The 26862-nt window shown below is 34.0% G+C and overlaps 1 protein-coding gene across 1 annotated transcript; it reads left to right on the top strand.

The window, feature by feature from the left end:
- The first annotated feature begins 521 nt into the window (after positions 1–521).
- On the top strand, positions 522–26426 carry LOC113495208. The gene is made up of 6 exons (XM_026873826.1): positions 522–1335; positions 17912–18084; positions 19415–19601; positions 20412–20551; positions 21218–21437; positions 23782–26426. The coding sequence occupies exons 1-6, from the start codon at positions 1302–1304 to the stop codon at positions 23877–23879; spliced, it is 852 nt and encodes a 283-aa protein (XP_026729627.1). The 5' UTR covers positions 522–1301; the 3' UTR covers positions 23880–26426.
- The last annotated feature ends 436 nt before the right edge of the window (positions 26427–26862 follow it).

Below are 26862 nucleotides of genomic sequence, written 5' to 3'. Positions count from 1 at the left end.
AGCATTCGATTTATCAACTTCGATGAATTTTGCAGGAAATCAATTTCATTCTCCGAACTGCAAACCTACACTACATCTTTTGAGAGAGAAATGAATGCAATCTCTTTTCTAACTTCCCGGACTTTTTGCCTTTATTCCCATAGAACTTTTTATAAAAGCACGCCGATTTGACTCTGACAAACGAGACTTCGTTCCTACTTTATTGAGTGGATCTAAATTGTGACCATCTGCATGGAAAAAAACTAATTAACTTTATAAACTCAAGTTGAGCTATAATTATAATCTATTAACGTCAAGGTTTTAACGATGTTTGGATCTTCTGTTGCACTGTAATAAACGTACATAAGAATGTACGTTTATTACAGTGTTTGTGTAGGTTTCAGATTTCAAAAAAAATATAACTTTATCGGTGTTAATTATGAGCACGATTTTTAAAAATATCCTTTAAAGGACTTTTACCAAAAATCTCGTATTTTACCTTGTATCTAACTTTTGTCCAAATTTTAAATGGACTACAAGCGAACCGTTGAATAACTGGAACTAGTCTTCTTTTTCGAAAGTTCTTGTTTTTATACAAGTAAAAGTAGTTTTTCTACTCAAACTCATAAATAATGTAATTCAAGAGTTGCCAACAAATGCTCAGAAACTTAAAGAACAATCAGAAACGAAAGGCGACCAACGTCGTAGACTGTCAAAAAAAATATGACAGTAAAAACAAATCTGAAGTGGGTGGAAACTGCGAGTTGTGAGACGGAAGCCTCATAAACTAGTAGCAATACGGGCGAGACATATTTTCGCGCCGAACTGATGTATATACACACACATAAGCACACAGCCTGTACAAGACAAACAGCATTTACGTAAATGAGCGACTCAAACGACGCGGAGTCAATTACATCGGCCGACAAAATTCGTCGGAGAAAGAGCAAAAAAAACACAGACAAAAGCAATGACATTTATCTAATTACGAGATCGCGATAAGGGCGCGTGAGGGGTGAGAAGGAGGAAATTTGAGGAGGGCAGGGGAGGTGCAGGACTGGATGCTGTGCCGCAGTCGGCTGGAGGCATCCGGGCCATTCGCACGTCTCGACGTCTAGCATTTCGCAGTCGATCTCGTTGCGAATAAAATATTTTCGTGGATATCGTGCGTACTGAAATCGGCTGATGGCTTCGTATGTGTTGCGAGTAATTAAAAGTTAGGTTGGTGATAAAATGGAATAATGTTTGAGTAAAAATGTGAAATGTACAGTGAAGGAAAAAGTTTTTGCTGTGTTACGGATATTTAGTTTTTAGTTTTCAATATGCCAGTACTTCTAGTTTTTGGACTTTTTGTGGGTAAGTTTTTTTCGGTTATTTCAATTTGACCTAAAATAACACAACTTATTATTTCTTTTTGCATATTTCCTCGGAATATAAGCCTGTAAACAAGTTACAAGGAAAGTCTTATATACCAGATTCGTAGTCATAAAATTGCGATGAGGAAAAGGGTTTCCGTTATATAAAAAATATATTTGGTTGGCTTCAGAATTTATACGCCAAGTAATCAGCGTAAGTTTGTTGGAAGAAAATTGTTTGTCGCTACGATATTATATATTTGAATAGATTTTGGAATATTGTTTTTTCTGGCCCTAAAAATTGCTCCTGTTTTCAGAACGTTGATTTCAAAATACCCACAGCCCGTTACAGGCGTGTCTAAAAAAATTATATTAAAACTAGTCATTATCAAACATCCTTCCACACTTTATTCGTAATCATAGTTGAACGAACGAATTGACCGGGTAGGTGGGTACAGAAGATGAGTGAGCGTGACGAATGCGCTTCCTAATGAGAGGAGAGCTCTGTAATGAATACGGAATGTTAATCTGGATATCCTGGAAGATTTTGTTAATAAATGAGCATAAATAATGTGGAGATGATAATATAGTGTGTCTAGGATGTGTCTTGTGTGATCCGATAGACGATGACGAAAGATTTACATTATTTTTAACGCCCTTTTTACCACTTGACCATCAGTCATTAGCGTAAAGTATTTTTGAGGCGTGCATACCGTCGCTTAGTTTAAACTAGGAGTAGTATAACAAAAATTGTAAACTATACCTTACTACATTGAAATAAGGGCGCTATCAATGTTGATGTGCTCATGCGCGGTAGAGTTTATACTGAATACCGTTGCTTATCACGATGCTCATTAAACAAAGTCTTAAATAAAATATTTTATCATCATTAATTTTGATTTCATATGATTATGAAATCAAATTTATTGATGAACTCTTGGATTAGAACTTAACTTTTTAGTCTCATTCGCTATCTAGAGATTAGCAAAAACCACTGAATGGTTTTAACTAAACTTGGTTTACAGATAGTTTATAACCTGGATTAGCATATAAGATATTATTTATCAAGATTTCATATTTTCGAGGGACCAATTTCGCTTTGTAGCGGGCGGGCTCGCGAGCAACGGCTAGTAGTCCTAATAATTCAGTGTAAGTGGAAAATTTGTCTCGACATCCAAGTGAAATATCTTCAGAAAATAATTAGTTTCAAATAAAAGCGAAAGGTTAAATGATTAACGAAATTAACACGTTGTTTTAATTATATAAATATACAAAAAAAAAACTAGATCAATCGAAAAAAATGAAATCTTACAATACAAATTGCGACGAGTTTTTTTCATCTCTCTTGTGCCTTTTCCGTTGTTCAATGAAAGCTTAACTGACTTCATTACTTTCAGAAGTCTCTGGTTTAATAAGAGCAGTTTAGAACTTTTATGAAGTTTTCAGACTTTCATAACGTTTTCAGGGTGGGCCTTCATTTAAATTAATATACGATGACTATGTGTAATGTACTATCAGAGGTATATTATTGTACGCTTTGTTAAACACGTGAAACAAATGCAGGCACATAGACTTGAGATAGATTGTAAGCATATCATGACAAATTCTGATTATTTTGACTTAGAAAAAACATGGTAATTTGCAATATGAAAACTTGCCGAAATATGGCAACCGTAGTAATAACTTTTTCTTTTCATTTGGGATCGGTTTCCATTCTTTTGGAGTTCAAACAGAATACCGTATTTTACATTTAGTGACTGCCCGTCATGCTATTGAGGTATAGGGCTCATCTAAGCCATTTTACAGAGTAATGGCAGACCATAGCAAGACTGGTTGTGGACTGTAACGACTTAAATAATACCAAAGATTAAAGATATCTACCCTATTACCCATCATAGAAGGTTCATGAACCTACAGCAGAAATGACGTCATCCATCCATTTCAAACTTCTTTTCTTAACCCCAATAACTAATTGGCCACATCGCTGTGGTAATACAGTTTCCAACAGTTCCACCAGTAACACCTCATTTAGGTACTTTAAGTACCATTACGAAGTTAGTAACAAGAAGTCTATTCAATTCAACGTTACTTCGAACACTTGAAACTAATACTTAGGAACAAGAATTTTGGGTACTTAAGTAAAGGATAGGATTAAAGGTTCAATTTGAACTCAATTTACTTCATCTCAATAATATATTTCGATGAAGGAAACTCCAATTCTTAATTGTATGACAATTTCGGTTTCGTCAGTTGATTTTGAACTATTTTATCTATGGGTTAAGGACCTTAATGCCCAATTTAGCTTACCTCCTTGAAGGTAAGATGGCCTGAATTCTCGTAGATTTTGACCTCAGAATGATCTTCCACTAACAGATCACAAGTGCCATCGAATTGATTGGTGTTTGATATGATTTTAAGATTGATTGAATAAAGTTTGCTTGCTACTTCAAATGAAACAAGATTTAAATTTTGGAGAAATATTTGAATTTCAAGATCGATTCTAAATCTGTTTCCATAGATTAAAATTTACAAATAAAATTAATTTTCGATACGCTTGATGTAAATTGGTGTGATTTTACTATTTTTATTAGAGGAATCAGGGTACATGTCGAGTTTTTCAATAAAAATGATATCGGAGTCCGATTTGGTCTAACTGGTGCTCGTTATCAAATGATTCCAATATTTTTAGAAAAGTTTACATGTATTAAAAAGTATGACACGAAATTAGTTAGACTATTTTTCATAGAAAAATGATATTTTTTTCCTCAATTTTTCCATTTTTCTACACCTTCCCAAAACTTCTACGAGTCTTTCAAGACTTAATAAGCCACATCGATTCAGCCGTTTCTTCTTCAACAAAAATTATAAATTGTCTTTACGTTATGTACTATCTAAATACCTCATAAAACCTTTATTTTACATACCATCAACGTTTTTACAAAACCATACTTAACACCAACATTATTTGCTCAAAATACTCAACAAATTCATATAATTGAATCTCGTTCGCGCGTTCTAATCTAATACATAATGCAATCACATCCGAGAGTAATTCTCACTTATCTGTGGTCACAGCTGACACCTGTCAAGTGAACAGACAGTGAGGGAGTGACAGCTTACAAATCAATACAAGTATTTCCATCTCATCGTTCATATGTTTACGCATTGTCAATCAAGACGCACTCATGCGTGTACTGACCTATTTCGTCACGCAAGGGGGATGCATCGCCGCCATTTATTCACTTAGGCGGCTCGAATCTCCGGGTGATTCGATAATAACTACCATCCTTATTGGCTGAATGCTCGCTTGCATATATAATGCGTAGATTAATGCTTTTTGAAACTGATTTCTGAACATTTGCGTTGCCGATACTCCTATCATATCATCAATTATATTTTTCGAAGTAGATATAACTGAGTAGATTGTTTTAGTTTTTTTAGAACTTTGGATAAGTTTTATAAATATTTATAATAAGCTTAAGTGAGGGTTATTCCCTGGACTTTTAATTGAGAATTAAAATTGCCTGTGATATTTTTATTTTATTTATTAGATATATTTTGCTAGTGCATCATTCATCAATTTGATTTAATTGTCGGTATCATCTTTACTATCTTCACTGCACTTTAAGATACGCGGCAATGATATTACATTATTAATACTACCTCTGCGCCACTCCACTCCTATTCGATCGTACATTGAATACGATGCAACGTATTTTATATTTAGTACTCTTGTTTAACTCGTCAGGTTTCTAAACTTGGCTGGAGAGCTCCTTAGTAATGCGATTTGCAGAATATTCCCTATAAACTGTAACACCGGCCAATAACGTTTCCCCCGAGAACTGTTCCATGAATACGATTCAGAAGATGAACACTCAAGAACGATGCAAGTGGCATTTGTATTGGTTTTCAATTGTTAAAGGGTTTTCAGTATTGTTTTGATGATTAGAAATACAAGTTAACAATATTCTGGAACTTTTATGATTAATAAAAGATTGATGTTAAATTATCATTTTGCACTAATTATTTCAGTTTTAGGGATTCTGATTTTTATGGATAAATTTATTTTTTAATACTCAAAGTACTCATGATGAGGCCTAAAAAAATTTCATCGTAGAATAACTTTATACTTTATGTGGACCTAGTACCTATCTAAAGATAATTAGTCATTAAATATTTTTTCCAACCTACACAAAATTACCCAAATAACACTACCGAAAACTTATTTAAAACAAATCTCACGAAGACATAAAAAACTAAGAAGTTTTGACGCGTGACTATTTATTTAAGTGGTATCAAGGCGTACAATCTTACATAACTTTATTCCCAACTTTGTTAGGAATTCTTTGAGCAGACAATACGAGTTACCAGGATATTAGCAGTTTCTAGGAGCTATATATTACAAGTGGGAGCTATCGGCACGTAGATAGCATTAATATAGTGGGTGACATAACCAATGGTCAGTTTGCCTTATCGTATGCTTCCGCAATTTATGCTTGGAATGTCTCATTGCCATTTGGGTACGGCGGGTTGGCGGCGTTGGTTTTTGTTTTCGTAGTTATTGTAATAAATGTTTTGTCTGAAAATGAACATGAAAGTCTTCGTACACTAATTTACGACATACAAATATATGTAACGTGTACCTAGTAATTTTTGAGTAATTCTATAAAAATGACTTAATCGTAACTATTCTAACATACCACTGATAAAGTAAAACCTCGTGAGAAAACCTGGATACCAAATATTGAAACCTTAAATTGCCAACAGGCGGCGTGCTAGCATGGTGATCAATCTTTTACATATGGTAAGAGGCCAGAGCTCAGTAGCGTGAGCATATAGGCTAATACTATAATCTATTTATACTAATAAGTCAATGACTTTACATTATTCTTAAATCGAAACGAAATTTATGAAAGAATTGTCATCTACGTAGAACAAATTTTGTTCTACGTATCAAATTGTAGTAAAACAAGTATTTTAATATTCAATTTAATTTATTGTTCTAAGACTAACAGTCGAACACGTTTAAGAATATCTTCCACACCCCGTCACTACTGAACTCTACTTTTCAAACTATAAAGGCTACACTAGTTCGACGTAAACAAAACTTGAAAACATTAAAAGCGTTGGAGCCACAGTGAACCACAATTGGCGGAGTTGGTTCGTAATGAATCATTAATTACATAAGTTTTTGTCAGTAAACAATTGAGAGCCGAGACCAGCCATTATGGGGAACCCAAATAGTTGTTCTTGTTGAGCGGTTTATTTTTTAAACTTAAATATAGAGTTTTAAAAGCAGATTTAGAAGTTCTAAATTCAAATTGTATGGAGTTAAGGGATGGTTGATATCAATGAGTTTTCATTAAAAATGTTATGAAACTGAATTAAAATAAATATTTAGTTATGGGCTGGGTCATCATGGGCCTAGCCTTTTCCCAACTATGTTGGTGTTGGCTTAGCTTTAATGCAACATAGATCATTGAGAAAAAAAAGTTCTGTGTCCGATTTACTGTTGAAATAATATTTACTAAGATAAAACAAAAAAAGCCACGTATTTTGGTTTCGATAAATTCTGAATCCATATCAAATTTTAAAAGATTATAAGTATCCATATTATAGTATGTGATACAAGTAAAAATAGCTAATATCCAAGCAATTTTCATATGTTTCATAAAAATACTCCATCTAAACAAACTATTAACCCTAGTTATAATTACCGATGAGTTATTTCATCTCGCTACCTATCAATACCTAATAATATTCAATTACTTTAATTAACGAGCGTATCGTTTACATCTGTTACCTCCGATCCGACAAACATCAATCATTCCAATTCGTATTTATTAGCATATCATGATATAGCTATTTTACAGACTACCAGAAGAATGTGTATAGATAGACATAAATTATTAGTTTATAATGCACATGCACAAAGCCACCTAGACTCAGGACAAGCATTAGTAGATCACACAAAAGTTTTTCTTACGAGGGGATGGAAACCGCGACACGTCAGGCCCAGAGGGTTTGGCGTGGTGATCTCACCCACTCGGGTGTCGTGAAGTCATGACGGTTTCTAAAGTCGTTCTTTTCAAAGCCCTCTTTTGTTTTATGGATTATTTTTGTCACGTGTTTTGATATAACTCTGATAGTCACTTAAATGACGATAACAGTCATTTCCGATACAATTACGAATTAATTGGGTTTGGTTCTTAACAATTATAATTGGCCTTCAAGCGAGGAAGTCAATATTTTTTTTAGGTGGTCAATAAATTTCCTTGGTACCACTACTTTGATGTAAAGAAATGTATATTATTATTATAAATGATTCTGTTTTGGATAGCCAACAATAGTTATTAGTTTATTAGTTAGTAAGTGTTTAGTGAATTGAAATATGAAAGAGCAATATAATTTGAATTTGATAAAAAATAATTCGGAATATATCTATAAATAGTAATAATCTTCCTAAAAGTCGCTTCAACTTTAGATATGTGGAGGAAACAACAGAAACATATCTTAAGAAGCTCTGTTTAATGTCTTTTTATCAGAGTCCATTGCACTCTACAGTGTACAAGAAGCCACAGCTTAGCAGAATGCAGCCTTAAGTGGTTCATAATGACGGCTGGACTCAAATCGCCATTTTGCTTTCTTGTATAAAGTACTTTATAAATGGCTCGACTTTATAAATAGTTTATTGTTGACTGAATACTTTAACGTTTTCCTGTATCGCTATTTATTAGCTTGGTGTTATAAGACGACTTAGAGAAAGTTAGCTAAGGTTTTTTTTAAATTGTGCGGAGGAAAGGTGCGAAAAAATAAAAGGTCAACTGATCCTACTAATATTAGAAACGCGAAATTTGTATGTACGGATGTTTGTTCCTCTTTTCCTCTTAAAAAACCACTGAACGGATTTAGACGAAACATGTACACAGATAGTTTATAACCAGGATTTATACAGACCTACTATGCACTTTCACTTATTTTTACTGTTCCTTACTAATTAATGTAATACAAGAAGAGCTAGATCGAAGAATACAAACCAGTTTAAGGAAAATGCAGAAGTGACAGCATATTATTATTTATTAAGTAAAAAAGATGGCAAATTATAGAAAACGCATATATATGTTCCCCTCGATTATATTACACAGAAAGGCAAAAACAGGTTACCAGTATCTGTACACTAAAGAAAATTAAATCTTTAAAATTACTTTCTAAGATTTTCATATAATTTTCTCAATTTTCCTTACTGAATAAGCTTCAGCTATATAAACAAAGGGTCTGGAAGTCTTAAACTTGACCTTGACAACGTTTCTTTTTAATCATGTTTAAACAACGTTATCATAATTTTCCACGAAAAGGAATAAAGGATTCTTTGTTGAAGCCTCACAATTTCTCATATTAACGATACCGTATTCAGTGTAAATCAAGTTATGTCTAGAAACACCCACACTTGGTAAAAAACTTACTCGAGTATGTTGAAAACGTATAAAGTAGGGGCCCAGATAATGTTACTAGACATTTGAATGTTGGTTGAAAGTAAATAGGGCCTCCTTCCCCAAACTTTTTTTTAAGGTGTCGGCGCCATTTTGGAAATTGAGATATTTTTAGACGCTACCATAATCCTAAGTAATCGGTCAAGTGCGATTCAGACTCTAGACGCTATATTTTAATAAAACCATCATTTTTTTTTGACACGAACCAACAAATTTATGACCATAACATCTGTTGCTAAGCCTCAATCTTTATTTTAAGTATTTGTTATTTATTTAATGATTTATATAGAAGCAATTTTATGAAACTGTCTTGATATCACAGTTCATTACATATAGCCTGGTGACAAACGGACACACAGCAGTACTAAGTATTGGGGTTCCGTTTTTACCTATCCGAACAAAATACGGAACCTTTACCAGTAGGTACCACCAGTCCGACTCGCACTTGACTGTTTTTGTATACGACTCTCCCACGTACATTAGTTCTAAGTATAGAAGGCCTTACCTATTAATACACAACCCTAGTTGTAAGCCTTAAATGTACGAAAATGGACCAAGGATGTCACTTAGTCAATGAACAAGATTCATTTATTTCACGCACTTAAGATCAAAGGCAGGTCAGTGGGCAGAAGTGACCCTTTTTTGATGTTCAAGCTAAAACTGGACCGTTATTTTAGCTTCTCGAATTATTTATTTTTAAACTGTGTATAAATACATTGCAAGGAATAATAGAATGCAGTATGTACTGCACCAAAGTTATTTAAGGATATTAGGGATTAGAGGAAAAGAAAAAGCCTATTTAGACCCTCAGGTAGATAATTGAAATATATTAGAGAGGCTATTTTCCTGAAAATTTAATCTGACGAAGGCAAACTGCTTTAAAGTTTCAGAAAAAGAGTTTGTGACGTAATGAATTCGTAACATTTATACACAATTGTTACGTCACACGTAAGTAGCATTCACTGTAATTTGAACAATTTATGTTTTGACAAATTGAAAAATACATAGATAAAAATAATAGACGAATACTGAAAAAAAATTTTACATCATCCCTATTTGTAGTATGCTTTTTATCGTAAGCTTTCTTTGAATATTTTTGGATCAATAATATGCTTGTTTGCTTTCATTACCGTATCACTCTTAAGCTGTGAAACATGACAGTGTTCCCGATGATCAGAGGTGTACGATTAGTGCTTCCTACGTTATAATGAAAATTTCATCAGAGAATTTTCGTCTCTCCTTCGAGTATACCCACTTATCCCTCTGCTTAACCTTTGTTAATAATTTATGTGCGACTTAAGAAAAGTTATCAAGTACCTTCGTGCCTTTTAACAAAGAACATTACTGTATAAAATATTCATAAATTATGCTTGAGAGAGTGGAATTACGTCGTGTAGTCATAGGCGGTAATCTTCCCTGTAACGAGGGATGTGATGGTCATAATAAATCATCATCATTTTCTTAGAGTTTGGTAATTGCTTGGAAATGTTCCCGTTAGTTATGAGAGACCCGTGAATACACACGCAGTATACCATTTGGTGGTGAAGTGTTTTTATGTTCGTTATAATGATTTTAATGTGATAAAAATATTAAAAATAGTCGAGTGTTTCTAATCTTTGTAGCAGATAACAAGAAATACTAGCAAATGAATGTAGGTACAAATTTAAATTTTGTGTGTTGAACAATTTTGACCGCATGTAAGACAAGCATCCGGAGTCTGGGTGTCTTTGTGCATGTGACTTGAATGCTTGTGAAACTGTTCAAGACACAAGGATTTTATTACTTACTGAATTGTTTTCTAAGAAGAAAAAAAATCTTAACCAAACAAAAACATTTCATATTTTTCTTAAAACATTTGCTCAAATATCTTATTACAAACTACAGAACAGTTATCGATATCTCCCCACTGAATATAACTAAGTGTCATTGGACTATCAGTAACAGTAATATTGTGGAGACAAGCTGTGAGCTTGCTGCAGGAGATCAGTTTGGTTTCCCTTAGTAATTAGGTTACGACCCTAAACCTGCCTTACTTGAAACCAGAGGACTACACTCAGTGAATGCACAATGAAGCAATGAAAACTTTTGATATTTAAAAGATGGTTTTAGAATACACAGTTATGATTTTAAGAAAATATTCGTTTGTAGTTTTTTGTCTTGCAAGTAGGTTGTAGTAAAGTCAAAGTCATTTTTTTTATTCCAATTAGACCAGTATATGGCACTTTTGAACGTCAAACAAAGTGCTTTCTCATAGTCCACTTGTAACCAAATCATATAAAAATAATTAATGTTAGAGAATTCCGGATGCGGAAGACGGAGGACCGGGTGTTGTGGCGTAAATTGGGAGAGGCCTATGTCCAGCAGTGGACTATGATTGGCTGATTGATTGATTGAATGTTGGAGAAGAAAAAATAATACGAATTCGATTTACGAAAAAAAATATTTTCTTTGCATTTCTTTCATCCAAGTACCTATCTTTGCAAATATTTTATTGCTTGACCAAATTTGATTCTTACTTGATTCATAAATGATTACGCTTTAGACAAACCATAGCGAGAGGTTTCATAGCAAATAGTCGTAGTCCATTTCGTAGTGAGATTGAAACTACACTATAGCGTATACGTTCAAATTAGTTTTGTGGCAGATTAAATCTTGCTGCATCAGCATAACGTCAAAAACTAGCTTCAAAATAGCAGCTACAATAATGAATGAGTTATTATTAAAGTTGTAATCGATTAATAGTTGTATTATAACTGTTATTTATTTACAACGTTGAAAATATTTAATAATTATTTACTAGATACGGTTAATTGCGTTCAAAGTTACATAAAATAGAATTTGTTTTGTTAATAATATGTCAACATTAGTTATGTGGGTATATCTGTTATGGTAGGATTTTATTTGGATTATCTTTTACTTGTTGTATATAATAACTAAAAATAAATGACTAGACAATGATATACGATAAAATAAAGCTGGTTTGTGGACTGCCAAGCAACACAAAGATAAAATTTTCCGTTATTAAGGGTTTCAAATTTATCAGAGGTTATCTCAATACATTGTTTTTGCTGTTTGTCAATAAGTTCTTAAAATATTTAAGAGGGTACATCTCTAAAACTTGAAAATGTTCACTGGTACTTGCTTATATTAGAATCAAACTTGCTCTTAGATCTTCAAGATTACTTTGACGTTTAGAATATGTACGTCATGAAAATAAATACAAAAAAATAGAGCAATGAATTCCTATAGAAACACAGTCGAGGGCTGGGCACTATTACGCTAACAATAAAACCTTACTTCTCTCCAACACACAGAACTTACGTTCATCCGTACACAGTCAAGCAAACAAATAGATTTATCAGCATAAGAATATTAGCAAAGGAAATTTTTACGAGTCCATTTGATAAGAACACTGCTCCTTGAATCTCATAAATTAATTTGTATTCACTGTTTGTATGCTCCCCTGGTACGTAGTTGTAAAGAACTTGGATCGTTTTGTTTTAATTATATTTTGTTCAGAACTACTTTATAACAGAAAGGGGCACTATCTTTTTAAAGTAAGTTGAGCGAAAAAAAGGTGTTGTTATGCTCTTGAGTTGGAACGTTTAACTTTTGTATATTCATGCTTGCAAAGACAAGTCATAACTATTCACTTTACTAATATGTTTTTACTTCTTTATTCACAAAAAAACCTGTGAGATGACTGCGTGAACGAGTCAATCTTAACATTAAATTAAAACATAAAGAAGAACTCTCACATTAATGAGTTAAATTCTTGTGTTGCGGGCTATTTCACTCACATCCAAGTCACATGCACAAGACACGAAGACATTCGAGGGTCAGGGGACACACAAAATGTTTTGTCCCACGCGATGGTTTCACATGCGATATTTTGCCCCATAATATCACACGATTATCCGGTTTCTTGTTTCTATAACTCATCCGTATTCTATTTTTACCTGAGATTAAATCATTTAATTTAATTTCAGTGTCGATACCAGCAGATGTAGAAAAAATCTAGTCAAATGATGCGAAATCTGACATGACTCGAATGTCAGTCATGAAGTCAATTTGATCTAATAACATAAAAATGTATCCCACCAAAAACATTAAATGTAAAAAAATGCCAAGTCTCTCGATGCAGTCTTTCCATCGTAAAAAGTTTTGAGATCTCATAGAAGCCAAGTCCTATTCAAAATATTTTGTAGTTATAAATCAACATTTAGTAATTGTATCAATAGTTTTCTTTATATTATAATTATAGTGACTTGGCAATGAGCACAAGAAGAAACAAATAAAACGGCATATTTGTAGGAGTTGAAAGTTACACACACCGCATGCGTAAACATTAATATCACAAAATTAATTTTCTTTTGGTTTATCCGTGTCGTCCCAACCGAATTTCGGCAACGGCAGTCAGTCTTAGTGTACTCTCGATTCATTTACTTTCATAAAGCGATGGCCCGTAAGGTATTCTTAATTATTGTATTGGAGCATGTAGTCGGTAGTGACCATCATGATTCACACATAACAAATAATCTGATCACTGGTCTCGTCAGTAACATTTGCACATAATTCCAGGCATCAAGCAGCTTTTAATTTGTGCTCATTGCCAAGTCACTATAATTATAATATAAAGAAAACTATTGATACAATTACTAAATGTTGATTTATAACTACAAAATATTTTGAATAGGACTTGGCTTCTATGAGATCTCAAAACTTTTTACGATGGAAAGACTGCATCGAGAGACTTGGCATTTTTTTACATTTAATGTTTTTGGTGGGATCTCATTTATTTTTTGTAAGTGTATTTCTTTCTTTTTTTTTAGGTGTCATAATTTCTAGGACTTCAGCTACTGCTTTGCTTAGAACCCATTCTCTATCTCTATCTCTTTTGTTTCTTCTCTGAGACTTCGTTACTTCTAATGTAAACAAGCTTAAACTTATATATATATGCATATATATATCTACTAACTTACAAACTATAGCTAAACTAAACTAAATAACACGTAAAGTTCTCCGAATATCAATTATCACTACAATATTTTTTAGTTTCGAAATGGTTTTTCATAGACAGGTGGCGCTATCAAATGAAAATTATCGAAATATTCTGAAGTACTACTTAGACTGCGCTTTGTAACGAAACCATAGCGCGATTCAGACACGTACAACGCCATCTATCGAGCGCGCATACAATATTTATCGCAATACAATGGAGTTTTAGCTTTATTAATTTAATGAATTATGAATTTTATGTATTAATTTGTATTAATGATAGTCTGTGTATTACATTTATATTATTCTTTTCTATTCTATGTATGTATTCATCCAATTGAATAGGTACTTAAACAACGAACAAAGTTAACAATGCAGTCAAAATCCATACATAATGTTCTTGCCAAACCGCAAATATAAAATTGTTTTCTATGGCATATTATTTTTTAATGTTTTTATAATTTTTCCTTTATATGTGGCTAAGGACCTATCTTGGTGCAAAATTTGAAGTTTCTAAGTCTGCTAGAAGTACCTTAGATTTTTGATGATCTGTCAGTGAGTCAGTGAGTCAGTGAGTCAGTGAGTGACAAAATGGTGTAACTTTGATCGACCGTAACTCCTAAACCATTAATTCAATTGGCATGTAATTTCGAACTTAAGCTTGTTCTAATGCCTACTATTATTCCCCGAAAAGCTAAACTCCTAGCTTTGTCCACGTCGAAGATACAGGGGGGGCGAAACAGCCGCGAATCGCTTCGAGAAAAGATGGTACGGCCGTGCCCGTTTTGCTCGAGACTTGGCAGGGGCACTGCCGTGCCCTCAGATGAAAGCTGACGCTCGGCAATCCGCTATTGTGTACCAATTGATGCAAATTTTCGTCCATCATATCCGTATGTATATTTAAGTGTCATTTATAGATTCACTTCAAATGGACTTTAATTTGTTTACTAAATAATTTTGAATTATCGAATAAACCGAATGAACAGGGGACATTTTTATTCTGATTTTATGTGTATATGGCCGTAGATGTAGTTAATCAAAAATCAAAGTAGCAAATACTTTTCTGAAAATCCAAGCTCGTTTAATAAACATTGGTTTCGTTGTTTAACCAGAAAAGCGCAACAGATTACTTAAAAATATTGCTACGATTCGTTCGGCCATTTTCAAACAATTGTTTCTACTATCTCACAATATCTACCAAAAGAGACTGTAAAAATAGCCAGAATGATAAGGGTCTAGAAAAAATCCTGTTATTTTCCCTGTTCGAATTTCAATCGGTACCTATTGCATGTCAGTTGACATTAACTATATTCAATGTACGGAGCGTGACTCCAAAACAACGCCGATGAACGAGTGAATGAACAAGCAACGTTTGTGCAGTTCACTCTTTCATTCATTCTTTTTTGTTTTGTGTACTGTTACTAGTTTGCAGAGGTTAAAACATTTTGTTGGCAGATAAATAAATACTTTTTGTTTTTGAAATGTTTTTTTTCGCAGTTAATTAAAGGCTAGGATCCTAGGGCTGTCAGACCTTGCTCAGTTTTTGTAGCAGTTATTACATGTTGCAGAGGATAGTGTCTTTAAACTTGTTTAAGCAGACCTTTGCTCATTGTATACTAGTTGTGTTAACGAGTTTTTTCAAAAATGCAAGTCAACTTGGAACTTTCTATACCACCTGAAGCTTAAACATGAGCATAAATTTCAGTTTGGAAATTTTGTCAGTTTTCTTGGAGATAGTTCATTTGTTTATTACAAAGCAGTAGAAAACAGAACACAAAAATAATGATAGTACAAAAAGGTGCTGCTATTTTCATAAAAAAACAACGAATTGTATCAATGTATAGAAGTTAAATTAAAGTATTACGTAAGTTTATAATTAACTGAAATAAAGAATGAAGAAAATATTGTTTTAATAATCGATGTATGTAGTAAAAAGCCATGAGTTCTGTATAAATATTGTTTTTAAATCGAAAAACGCTGAATGACCTATATATCTGAAGTAATTGGATTCTTGAATTTGTTTTTGTTCGATTGTAGAGTAATTGATTGATAGAAACCAATTTCAGTAGTTGTTTCATTTGATACGTTGCTGAGCCGATGTTTTTAATCAAAAGATCGACACGCTACCCCTAGACTAGACTGTGAAATTGGATTCTAATTATTTCTTAATACCAGGTGCAATTTTAATAATATTATTAACTAGCTGTTGCCTGCGACTTCATCTGCGTGGCAAGAAGATATAAGTTAGGAAGTTTTGAACGTAAGCCCTTAAAGATGAATATTTTTCCCCGTTTTTGCTACATTTCCTATTGTATCTTTGCACCTATTAGTTGCAGAGTGATGTTATATAGCCTTAAACCTCCTTCGATGAATGGGCTATTGAACACAATTTTTTCTCTCAATTTTTCAATTTGATCCAGTATTTCCTGAGATTAGCGCGTTCAAACAAACAAACAAACCCTTCAGCTTCATAATATTAGTATAGGGATCAGGGATATTTTTTCTAAGGGATGATGGTAAAGTTATAAGCATCGACAGGGTCTCACAAAACAGTTCAATTATGAGATCGATAGTTTAATACAAAATGAAATTAAAATTACTTCTTATATCAAGTACCATTTTTTCTCAGATCATATTATACGAGGCTTATGCCTAGCAGTTGATTGTTTAAGCTGATGATGATAATTGAAAGAAAATAATAATAAGGAAATCGTATTGTACCTAATCAGTCCCAGGTATAATTGCTTTAAGTTCCAAACCGACCAGTCAACTGCGCTATTAAATCGCTTTCCTATTCTGCTCGCGACTATAATTAGTTAGCTATCGCATACTACAGCAAAATTGGGGTATTATGCTAATTCTGGAATCTAGCGCTTTCAGCGTTGAGCATGCAATCTGCTAAGTACAGGCTTAGCGATAGTTGCCACGTCATGTGCGATATCAACGCGATTGTGCTGAATTGAGATTACCATGAACAGGTGCTAAAGTAATAAGATTAACTGTCTTTCATTCCTGTGCGCCTGGTACATACTTGCGCGCACACTAGTACGCTAGTTTTATTTTTGTATCCCCCTTTAATATTCTGGGATATAGATAGTATTTTCATATAGTTAGCATAAAAATACGTCATAATTGAAACTGCAAATATTTTAATTTTCTATGGATTCTGTTTTCTACGGTTATGTTTACTAACTAAACTAACCTACATGTGTATTGAATCTTTCTAATTTAATAAACGATGTATAGATATTTGTTCATCTTTCACACAAAAATCCCTTGAACGAATTTAGATTAAATTTGGTACACTGACTTAGGTTCTTATCTTATACCCAATTGTTATGACACAAAAATAATCATTTCTCATCAACAGCTCCTTTTTACACCTAGCAACAACAAAAACAAAACAGATATCGCTTCCAAATCGATATCAGAACAACAAACAGTTGCTAACTGAACCTGTAACATTTTGCACAATATTGTGCACATCGTGCAAAATTAGTTCGAAACTTCTTAATCAGCGGACAAGCTTTACAAAAACCTACAAAGTTAGTGCAACTTGTACATTGCACAATGTTATCGGAATAGCAGAATCTGTTCAATGGTTTTGCTTGCTTGTTGTGTAGTAATTTTCTCTGTCGCTGCGAGTATGTCGTAAAAAGCTATGGGTTCTGTAACTTGGTTTTGTTTAATAGAAAGTAATGTTATGAACCGGAGCCTCCTTGCTATTCTTCTATATTTAAATGACATTTAGAGCCCTTATTAGTCTTAACTGCTTTGTTCGAAGACAGTGTAGAGATTTTCTGTTTGATATGCAGCTGTATAAGAGTAAACTTTTGCTCGTGTGTATTTGATGGTATTTAAAGATTTAATCAGTTTCAATTACTGTATTGTTTACCAACAATTAAGATAACAAGATTGTTTTCGTTTCGTATAAAGTTACTGCTGTTTGACATAAAAGTTAACTATAAATAGAAAAATCGATTTTTCTTCCGCACATCCAAAATTGACGATTCGGAAAAATAAAAGTAGACCAAGCGATTTTCAATTTACCTCTTATCCAATTAAAAATTCCGTTTCCCTTGTCTGCAGTGATTGCCACGGCCCACAACATCACGTTCCTGGAGGTGCCGCAGTATGGGGACCCGCACCAGGAGGCCAGCCTGGTCTGCCACTACGTCAGTGAGCCGGGCGACCCGGACCTGCACTCCGTCAAGTGGTACAGGGGCAGCAACGAGATATTCCGATTTACACCAGGACAACAGGTGAGTGAAGCTCTTGGGTTCTTTGTTATTGATCTTTGATACAGATTATAGGATAAAATTCGATGCTATGGCCTATTACCACCAAAGTATCACTATCGCAGCTGTGGAAGGGAGACACTACTTGGCATCACGTAATGTGCCACTTTGCTTCTACAACTGTTGCAGTATTACTTTAAGAGCTGATTGAAGATCCTCAGATCAGACACATTGATATTTAAACAAGAAATAACGAAAAGCAATGCCATTTAGGGCCATCGCTCTCTCTTAAAGATTGATTTTATAATATTAAGATGAGGCAGTTTTTTCCAAGTGCAGTGTTCATTACAATACGAACCCCAAAACTTTGACTTTTAATTTCTACGTATTCATTAGTAAACACAATAAACACGAAACTACTTAGGCATGTCATGTAAAACACATATATATTTTGGAGTACAGAAACAGGATACAGTATATTAACTCGAAACCTATCCGTCACAATCACCTGCGCCCGGTGACATTTAACACGCACACACACAAGAAATTCCATTAGCAAAGAAAAAATAAAATACAATTCCAAAAAGGTTGTACATACGTATCCAAACCTTTTAAGTAGCTCGAAAGTGCTTGGAAAATAAATCGCATTACAAATCCCTCGAAAATTGCTCTAATGGCAGAAATGTGAGATCCTAATGAAAAAAAAACATCGCCGAAAATACGTAGGTGTGCGTTAACCGTAATATTGGGAAAGAACAGTTGTTTAGAATATTACCGTTCATTTGTTAGATGTTAATTAATTAATGTAACGCGTTAATTATGTTGGTACCTACTAATTATGTGATCTGATATAATTAGTACAACCTTCGCGTTCTATCTAAATAGATAACAATGCTAATAATTTTAATATTAATTATGTGTAACTGGAAAACTTTATTAGGTTATTTTAGTATTAATTATCGCGGTATGCACATACCATGATTGAATTTCTATGAATATCGGTTTATTCGGCATTAATTATTAAGAAAAAAGATCGACATTTTGCAGAAGATATACCGAATATGAGCCTCAAAGAAAAATAGCTATTTAAAAAAATACAAATCATTATTTTTTCTTTATTTAATCTTTACTGAGGTTCTGCTGTCTTTCGAACCGGTATAGCAAGACAGTTTACATTTTCACTGATGATAATTCTTGATACCGATATCGCTTGTTGTGATTAAGAAATTATACAAAAATCAACGTTATTCAACGGTTGGGATACGGTCATTGATAGACTCATTTCTACGTACACCAGTGTCACAAATTTGACTCAGACGTTTCCGTCTTTGTACATACCTCTTTTTTTCAACAGCCTCCAACGAGAACCTTCAACTCCACAGCGGGTGGTGTCTCCCGGGGTAACTGCAACCTTCACAGTTGTACCATCAGTGTGGTGCTCCCTAGAAACTACAACACGAGGCTCTCGTTCACGTGTGAGGTGTCCACTGAAGGCCCAAGGTTCGCTGTTGTCAAGCAAACCAAGAATTTAACAGTTGCTGGTAAGTTGAATTTTGACGACTTATCACGTGATTTTTGTTCTTATGTTCCTAACCTTTTTGCTGCCTGTCATGACTCTACAATAAAATGTTATTCCACTACTTTCACACATCGTAGCCTGAAACTAAGGTAAGGATACAGTATTACCCATTAAAAAAACAAATTTTCTTAGGTGAGGATCCAACCTATGATCCGGTATAAAAGCCAGGGCCTCTAACAACCAGTACACTACACAAGCCAGTCAAATTCTTTGGAGATATTTGTTTAGAACTCATTATTGGTTTTCTATGCTGTTCCGTCAATCCGTGAGTACTAGCTAAAGCAACTTATCATTACTCAATTCCATATTCATATTATACTGGTTTTAAAATTAATCTCCTCATTAAGTAGTGTTATATGTACATCTCACCACAAATGAAGCAACCATTACTTCCACATTCTATTCAACTTCGTATACTTTGTTTATTTTTTGACCGCTCATGTTGGTGAATGCAGAAAAGTGCTTTTGAATACATAGCCGACATTCTCAGCACCCTTTGCAGCATTTTAGAGCCGTTTTTTATTCGCAGCGCTCCATTTCTGACCACTGGGCCTTAAAACATACTTACCTTGACTTGAAAAGATTTTTGTGTATGTTAATGTGTCACTTTTGTGTTCTACAAATGGTTCGTTTTGAGTTAAGTCAGTTTTGGACAAAATAACTGCCAACATTTGAACCATTTACACATCGAAAAAGTACTAGGCTGCCATGACACTGAGGAAGTTATGATAGCTATCACTGACGGAAATAAATATTATTTTTTTCTACGCAGTAACGTTGAAAGAAGACCCAGTGATAATGGGCGTGCCCGGCACAGTGCAGCTGGGCGAGGATGTCATCCTGAATTGCACGACACAGCCGGCGATGCCGCCCGCCAACATCGTGTGGTTCATAGATGGAAGAGCAGAAAAAGTAAGTCCAATATTAGTTCTTGACTATTAACAATAATGGAAAAATGGAAGTGGATTATTTAGACCAAGCGTGAGATATCATGCGGGTTATAAATTGCGAAGTCGTACAGCGCTGTCATAAATAGAAATACGTCATCAACGTCAATGTACTTCATTTTTCAACATGTCTAAATGGGTTGTAAATTGACCTAGCTTTGTTAGTACGGACCGTTCACTGTATTTTAAAACAAAAATACAACACATTGATAATTGTGTAAAATAAAAAACACAGCTGCGGTAACTGGCTGAAAATTCTGTTTTGAATGAATGAATTTATTGTTTGTATAATTTATCTCGTAAAAATCAGATGTTATCTTTTACTGTTAGTGGGTGGACCGACTGAATGGCAAATGACGTCATTGTTTAAAAGAAACGGTCTCGTGACGACTTTTGTCTCTTTAGTAGGTTACAGTACCTACTCGCCAAATACGTCATGATCAACGGCTAAATAATATTAAAGTATTTCTAAATGTGTTGTACACAGTTTAGTTCTATTTTAGTACTATTCGTAGGCGTAAGTCCGATTAGGAAATCCAAAACTATCTCCAGGCATTCTTTAATGAAACGTATTTTATTTTTTACTTCATTGTAGCTATCCTATATACATGCTCTTCTCTTTTGCCAACAGACAGAGCCATGGATGGTGAACAACACTCAAGTATCGTCAGCCAACAACTTTGGGCTGCGGTCGAGCTGGCGGTCCCTACGACTGCGAGTTTCCTCAGTCAAGGGTTTCATGGCCTTACGCTGTGAGGCCACACAACCCACCTGGCCTCCGTACACGAGGGTCACGAACGCAACCCTCGTGATCGCGAGGTCACCGCATTTGTCTATGTTTACTGCTGCAGGTAATTCATTGTTAGGATTCAGTATAGTCACACCTTGTCATCTAAGTAAATACTAAGTAATTAATAAGCTAAATGAAGTAAATACAAATTATTGAATAGATTCAAAAGTGGTCCCGGCATATCCTGCTCGCAAGCTCAATATGTCATAATCCTCATAATATCTGCAATCAAACCTCTTAAATCCTTTAGCACTATGACAATTAAAATAAAACGAATGACAAACAACTATTTTTTCCTCCACTTTAGCTATTAATTGTGATTGTGAAAATTACTTTTCGCCTTTCTCTCTTTATTCCGATTGGATAATCCTTTTAAATGGACATGTCTGTCATGCGTGTGGCAAAGAAAATCAATATTCAAATTTGCTTTTGAAAGCAAAAAAATATTTGGGTGAAATTGCCCTTTCTAGGCACGTAGTTTGTAACTCGGCCATAGTTTGGCAGCTAAAACTAAAGTTAAATCCCAAAATTGAATAAAACAAGAATTTTCGTTTTTATTGAAGGAAAAATGTGGCACTGTTTAAGTATTGACCTTTAACTAATTTAAGATAATAATTGCTAGTATAAAATAATAGCTGCCGTCCGTAACTTTCAGTTCACTGAAACAATTTTGATTAACAAGAATTTTAAACGCATAACGTTCTTTTGTAAAATAAATATAATATTCCATAACTTAATTTATAATCTTGTCAATTTAAATCTTGTTATTCGTTTTAATGACAACAAAATCACTACGAAATTCTCATTTTCATCATGCACTGCTCAGTATAAATAACGAAAACCCCATTACACAAATTCTAATTTTATTTAAATTTTAAAAAGTTTTCTCTCATCTAATTTCCATATCTTTATGCATATGCCATCTGTCTACTAATTAACAAGCTATGCTGCCCTGGTAGTTGTAATTAAGACATCGCGGAGATGACTTGCATTCCGTTCCAGGATTTCTCTGAAAACCACTTAATTCTCGTAAGGGTTATTTGTCTAATTTTCCAAAGGGTCTCTCGGATAGCGATAAGTTTTGGAGTCTGTTCGAGTTGGTGAATGGGTTCCGAACTATTTCGGGAACTCGTGAGATACCAAGCCAACTGGAGTTTACCTATTTATCGTTAATACGTTTGGCACATACAGTTTAAATTAGTTTTTGAGTAATATTCTTGTGTCGTGTAGAAATGATAACACAGATGCTTTGTGGTTCTATATAGGATATATATCCCATAATGCTGGTGAAAATAAAACAAAAAATGTTAGTCCAGAATTTTCTGACAAAGACATTAGAAAGGGTCCCAAAAATAATTTCACTCAAAAAATCCTTCTTTTTCATCCAGTCACGCGTACTTTATTATAAAATCGGAATAAAAAAGAATTTGTATAACGAAATGAGGCAGCCTTTTCACGCGGCCTAGCAATTTTATTGGCGAAGTTGCGACGCACAATTCATAACTTTACATTTTAATGGAACATAATAGTTGGCATTTTTGATTCGGCATTAAATTCGACAATATCAAAGAGCTTTGCCGGGCCATGTGCAATTTCTTGCTCAAATGGACACTCAATGGAGTAGCGGCATTTACGTGTCGACATGAACGCACATGATTTTCGTATACCTTGAATTCTGTATTCGATAACAAATCTGTTATTGGTTGGATGGTTTGCTCCATTATCAAAGAAAGTTAATAGCCCGAATGTTTTACGTATCATTGAACAAGGAAACCCTGGTGATGTCGATTCAAATCAAATGATTTGTTGCTAACAAGAATATAAATCAAAAGAACTCATTGATGATTTGGACCAAGTACCAAGTAAACCGGACACACCTTCAGCATAAAAGATTTTGAATAACAATTATTTTATGTCATGTTTACTCTATTGGTGCGGAAGGAATTGGCGTCGATTGTTTGAAACTCCACACAAAGAGACTCAGAACCAATTAAGCACAGGAAGCTTGTGCATGTGATCTGCGAATGTTTTGGTGTCTGATGGTGAAAGATATTGATTTATAGATATCGTGTCAACGGGTATCTACTGGAATTTTTAATTAAATGCATCCTACGTTAAGCAGGCGTGTTCGAAATCAACATTTCCTGCGCACTTACAATAAAACACGACTGTTGCTACTGTTAAAACGAGACAGCACACTACAATGTACATAACAGCATCTCGCTTCTACGACTAAAACAGCCCTGCTTAACAAGCTCACAGTTCGGGCACAGTCTATTTATATAAGTGACTGCAGTTAATTAAGTCTACCTGCAGTAATTCACATTCCAACCGGCCAAAGACCACTCACCTAGATTCCCAAACCGCAGCACACAATGAACTGACTGGAATTACTTTGTTCACAGGTTCAAATTCTGCAGCGTTCGAAGCAACAGTACTGATATTAGCGACGTGCATCTCAGTACATATATTTTCTAAATACAGTGCCTTGAGTGAAGTTTAATCGAAGCTGTAGGTAACAGCTTAAGTGTCGAGCATCTAGAATAGTTAGATATGAATTTTATCACGTACTATGTTTACACGCCAATTTGAAAAAGCAGAAGACGCGATTAAAATCTTAAGAATATTTTGCCACCGAACAAAAAGTTAAGTATTGAAAGTTAAAATTTTCAATTAAAAAAAGGATTTTCTGTTGTTGTTGGTTATGCACAAAAAAAAGTTTTTTTCTCAGCTTATGATTCTGTCAGATCGTTACGAAACCACTTTGCGATGTAAAACGTCTCTTCTAACAGTAAATAGCACAATTATGTACGGACTGAGACGTTGTTAGCTTGAAAATCATAAAAGCTACTGAAAACACCCCCTAGTGCTTCTAAAAGTACTTGCTTGATGACAGCAATCGTCATTTACAGTAAAAACATCACTACTGCGGGTGATTTGTCATTCCGCTTTTTCTCCCAACTATATCTTGAAATAACATTCAGGTAGCCGGTTTCCATTTCATCGCAGATAAAATATTCAAATAGCAAATTATGAATATGTATCGTACATACATTTTTCATACTATACACGGAGCATCAAAGAGTCCATATCAATTGTATTCTTGTAAATACATAATACGAACAATCGAAGGAGCATTCAGCGATCTTTTATTTCCGTTCACCATCCAATATTTATGAAAGCCTGGTACATAGTACAATCAAATGCGAATCTCTTTTGGCGTGTAAACATTTGTATTATTCCGTAGCTATATTTCTGTCGTTTATGTAAAAATTACAAAATGGCTGCGAGGCGCTTGGTTATACGTTTCAGTTATGTTTTTACCTGTGCGTAAAAAGAAAATTATATTTACCGCTTTGATTTTATTTTTCACATATGTGACGGTTAAAATAATCATGATTTAAAAAGAGAGTAAGATTTTAATTGTTTTTGTTTGTTTCATTTTAAGCTCCCGTCATAATGGAAAACTGTTGCAAAACGAAAACTTTAACAAAATGTGTCGCATTCACAAAAATAGTACCAGGGCAACATGACTAAACAGAGTAAAACATCACATTTCAAATATGTATATTTGAGTTTACACCGTCCGACGGTCCGTTACAGCTTTTGCAACGGTGCTGGGAATTCGAGCCTTGAATCCTTTTGTCAGGCCCAATAAGCTTTTAGAGCACTTTGACCGTACTGTTTTACTCGCAATAACGCGCTGTTTTCTGTTATCACGTTTATATTTGATGTCGAGTATCTTTTCATAGGGGGATGGGATATAATATAACAGAAGGAATTGGAGTTTCAAGTTCTGCGCTTGTTTTCTCTCAAGAATTCCTTTGTAAAATGTTTACTAGATAGGTACGGAAATATTGCTCAGTTAATATAGGTCTGTTAGGGGTCGAGTCACAATATTAAAAAGAGATTTTTGTCAAAATAAATGTAAATGTTTGCTAAAAACATAGTAAAGTGACAGAAAATGGCTACGGAACGTGATAATTGTAATAAAAAATGTCGTAAAAAATTAAATATTATTATAAAATCAATTATTCTATAAATAGCAAGCACTGAATTTCGATGTTTTATGTCACAAAAGAATAAAAATTTGTAATATTTACATATGTTGGAAAGGGGCTGATGCGAATACGATTAAGTTAATGTAATGTACAGTCTAAGGCGGGAAGTGTCGTGTTGACAGTTAAGCGTTTAACTTAACCGGTTTGTTCGTATAAGTTGCAGCATTAAGTTTTAAGGCTATACACTAAGTGCATGGGTTTACAGTTAGACTACACAGATAACTTATAACTACGTACCGAGTAAAGTTTACGTTCATGGGAATAGTGTGTAACTCGCTTAATCTCGGCCTTGTATTGGTTGCAAAAGTTTCAACTGGTCTCGTGTTGACATGTTTCATATAATTTGTGCGCACGCCTATAGATAATGTTTTTGTAGTACACAAACTTCTTTGGATGACCGAAGATTACCGCCTGGAATTTATGTTAATCCTGGTACTTCGTAGTTTCTGCCCGTGCATTCTCGAGGTGGAAACGTTGGAATATTCATAAGGAACTTAGTGCTACTATTTTATTTATTATCGCCAGTGGCCATCCTGCCAAGTAAGCTCTCTAAACACGCTGAGGTACGTAGTTTATTCCTAAGTCCTATTTACATTTCCCTGTGATATTTCGTGTTTTGTATTTTTGTACGGCCGCCATCTTGCCGCGAGCTGTCAACACGGAACTGTCAAATTGTTGTTAGAATACATGTTATAATATGAATTGTTTGTACGTTGTTTAGTTTTATGCAACGAATTTATTACTTTATACTCTTTGCTTATTTTTGTATCCTTGTAATTGTTTATACTTGCCAGAGTAAGGATTGTAAAGGAACTTTCTGTCTGATTTCTGTGAGAATGAATGCTGCAATGTAATTCTGGGGTGAATGACGTCATCAAAAGCAAATTCCAAACAATTTGAAAGAAGAGCAAAAACCAATCTCTCGTATTGTTTTAGATCAGTGTCAAAAAAATAAATACGATAAAATGTTTGTTTTAGTCTTCTCTAGTACAAATAAAAACAATTCTGATATTTTCTCTACATATTTTTTACTATTTTCATTGACACAGGTCTCAAACAATCTGAAAGTAAAAAAAAACTGTAATCAAATATAGAAAATGAGAGAAAGCTCAATAAAATGTGCTTCTTTAAAGAAGCACATTTTATAGAAAGTAAATAAATATGAAAACAAAATAATGTTTATTTGTCAGTCTTGTAGTTTTGAAGCATCTTTTAATTTCCTAAACTTGATTGTAATTTCTATTTAACCTTTTTCTCGTGCCCTGACGTTCCTAAACTCTTCTATTGTATATAGTGTTACATTATTTTTGTGCCAAATTCTAGGCATACTATGATAGTTAAATCACTCAAATTCTATACCCTAGCATTTTAATGTTCGATACAGGAAACCGCTCTTTTTATTTGCATAACTTCGCTTTTTTATAC

The sequence above is a fragment of the Trichoplusia ni genome, chromosome 6 (assembly GCF_003590095.1).
Source record: "Trichoplusia ni isolate ovarian cell line Hi5 chromosome 6, tn1, whole genome shotgun sequence".
In the NCBI taxonomy this organism is placed as follows: domain Eukaryota; kingdom Metazoa; phylum Arthropoda; class Insecta; order Lepidoptera; family Noctuidae; genus Trichoplusia; species Trichoplusia ni.
Note: the sequence above shows the minus strand (reverse complement) of the source record. Positions and strands in the feature narration are given on the sequence as shown.

Bases quoted from the DNA above. Each gene is read 5' to 3' on its own strand.
- LOC113495208 (XM_026873826.1), top strand. From the start codon at position 1,302: ATGCCAGTACTTCTAGTTTTTGGACTTTTTGTGG. The intron at 18,085-19,414 runs GTGAGTGAAGCT...TTTTTTCAACAG, and splicing joins GATTTACACCAGGACAACAG to CCTCCAACGAGAACCTTCAA. The intron at 20,552-21,217 runs GTAAGTCCAATA...TTTTGCCAACAG, and splicing joins TAGATGGAAGAGCAGAAAAA to ACAGAGCCATGGATGGTGAA.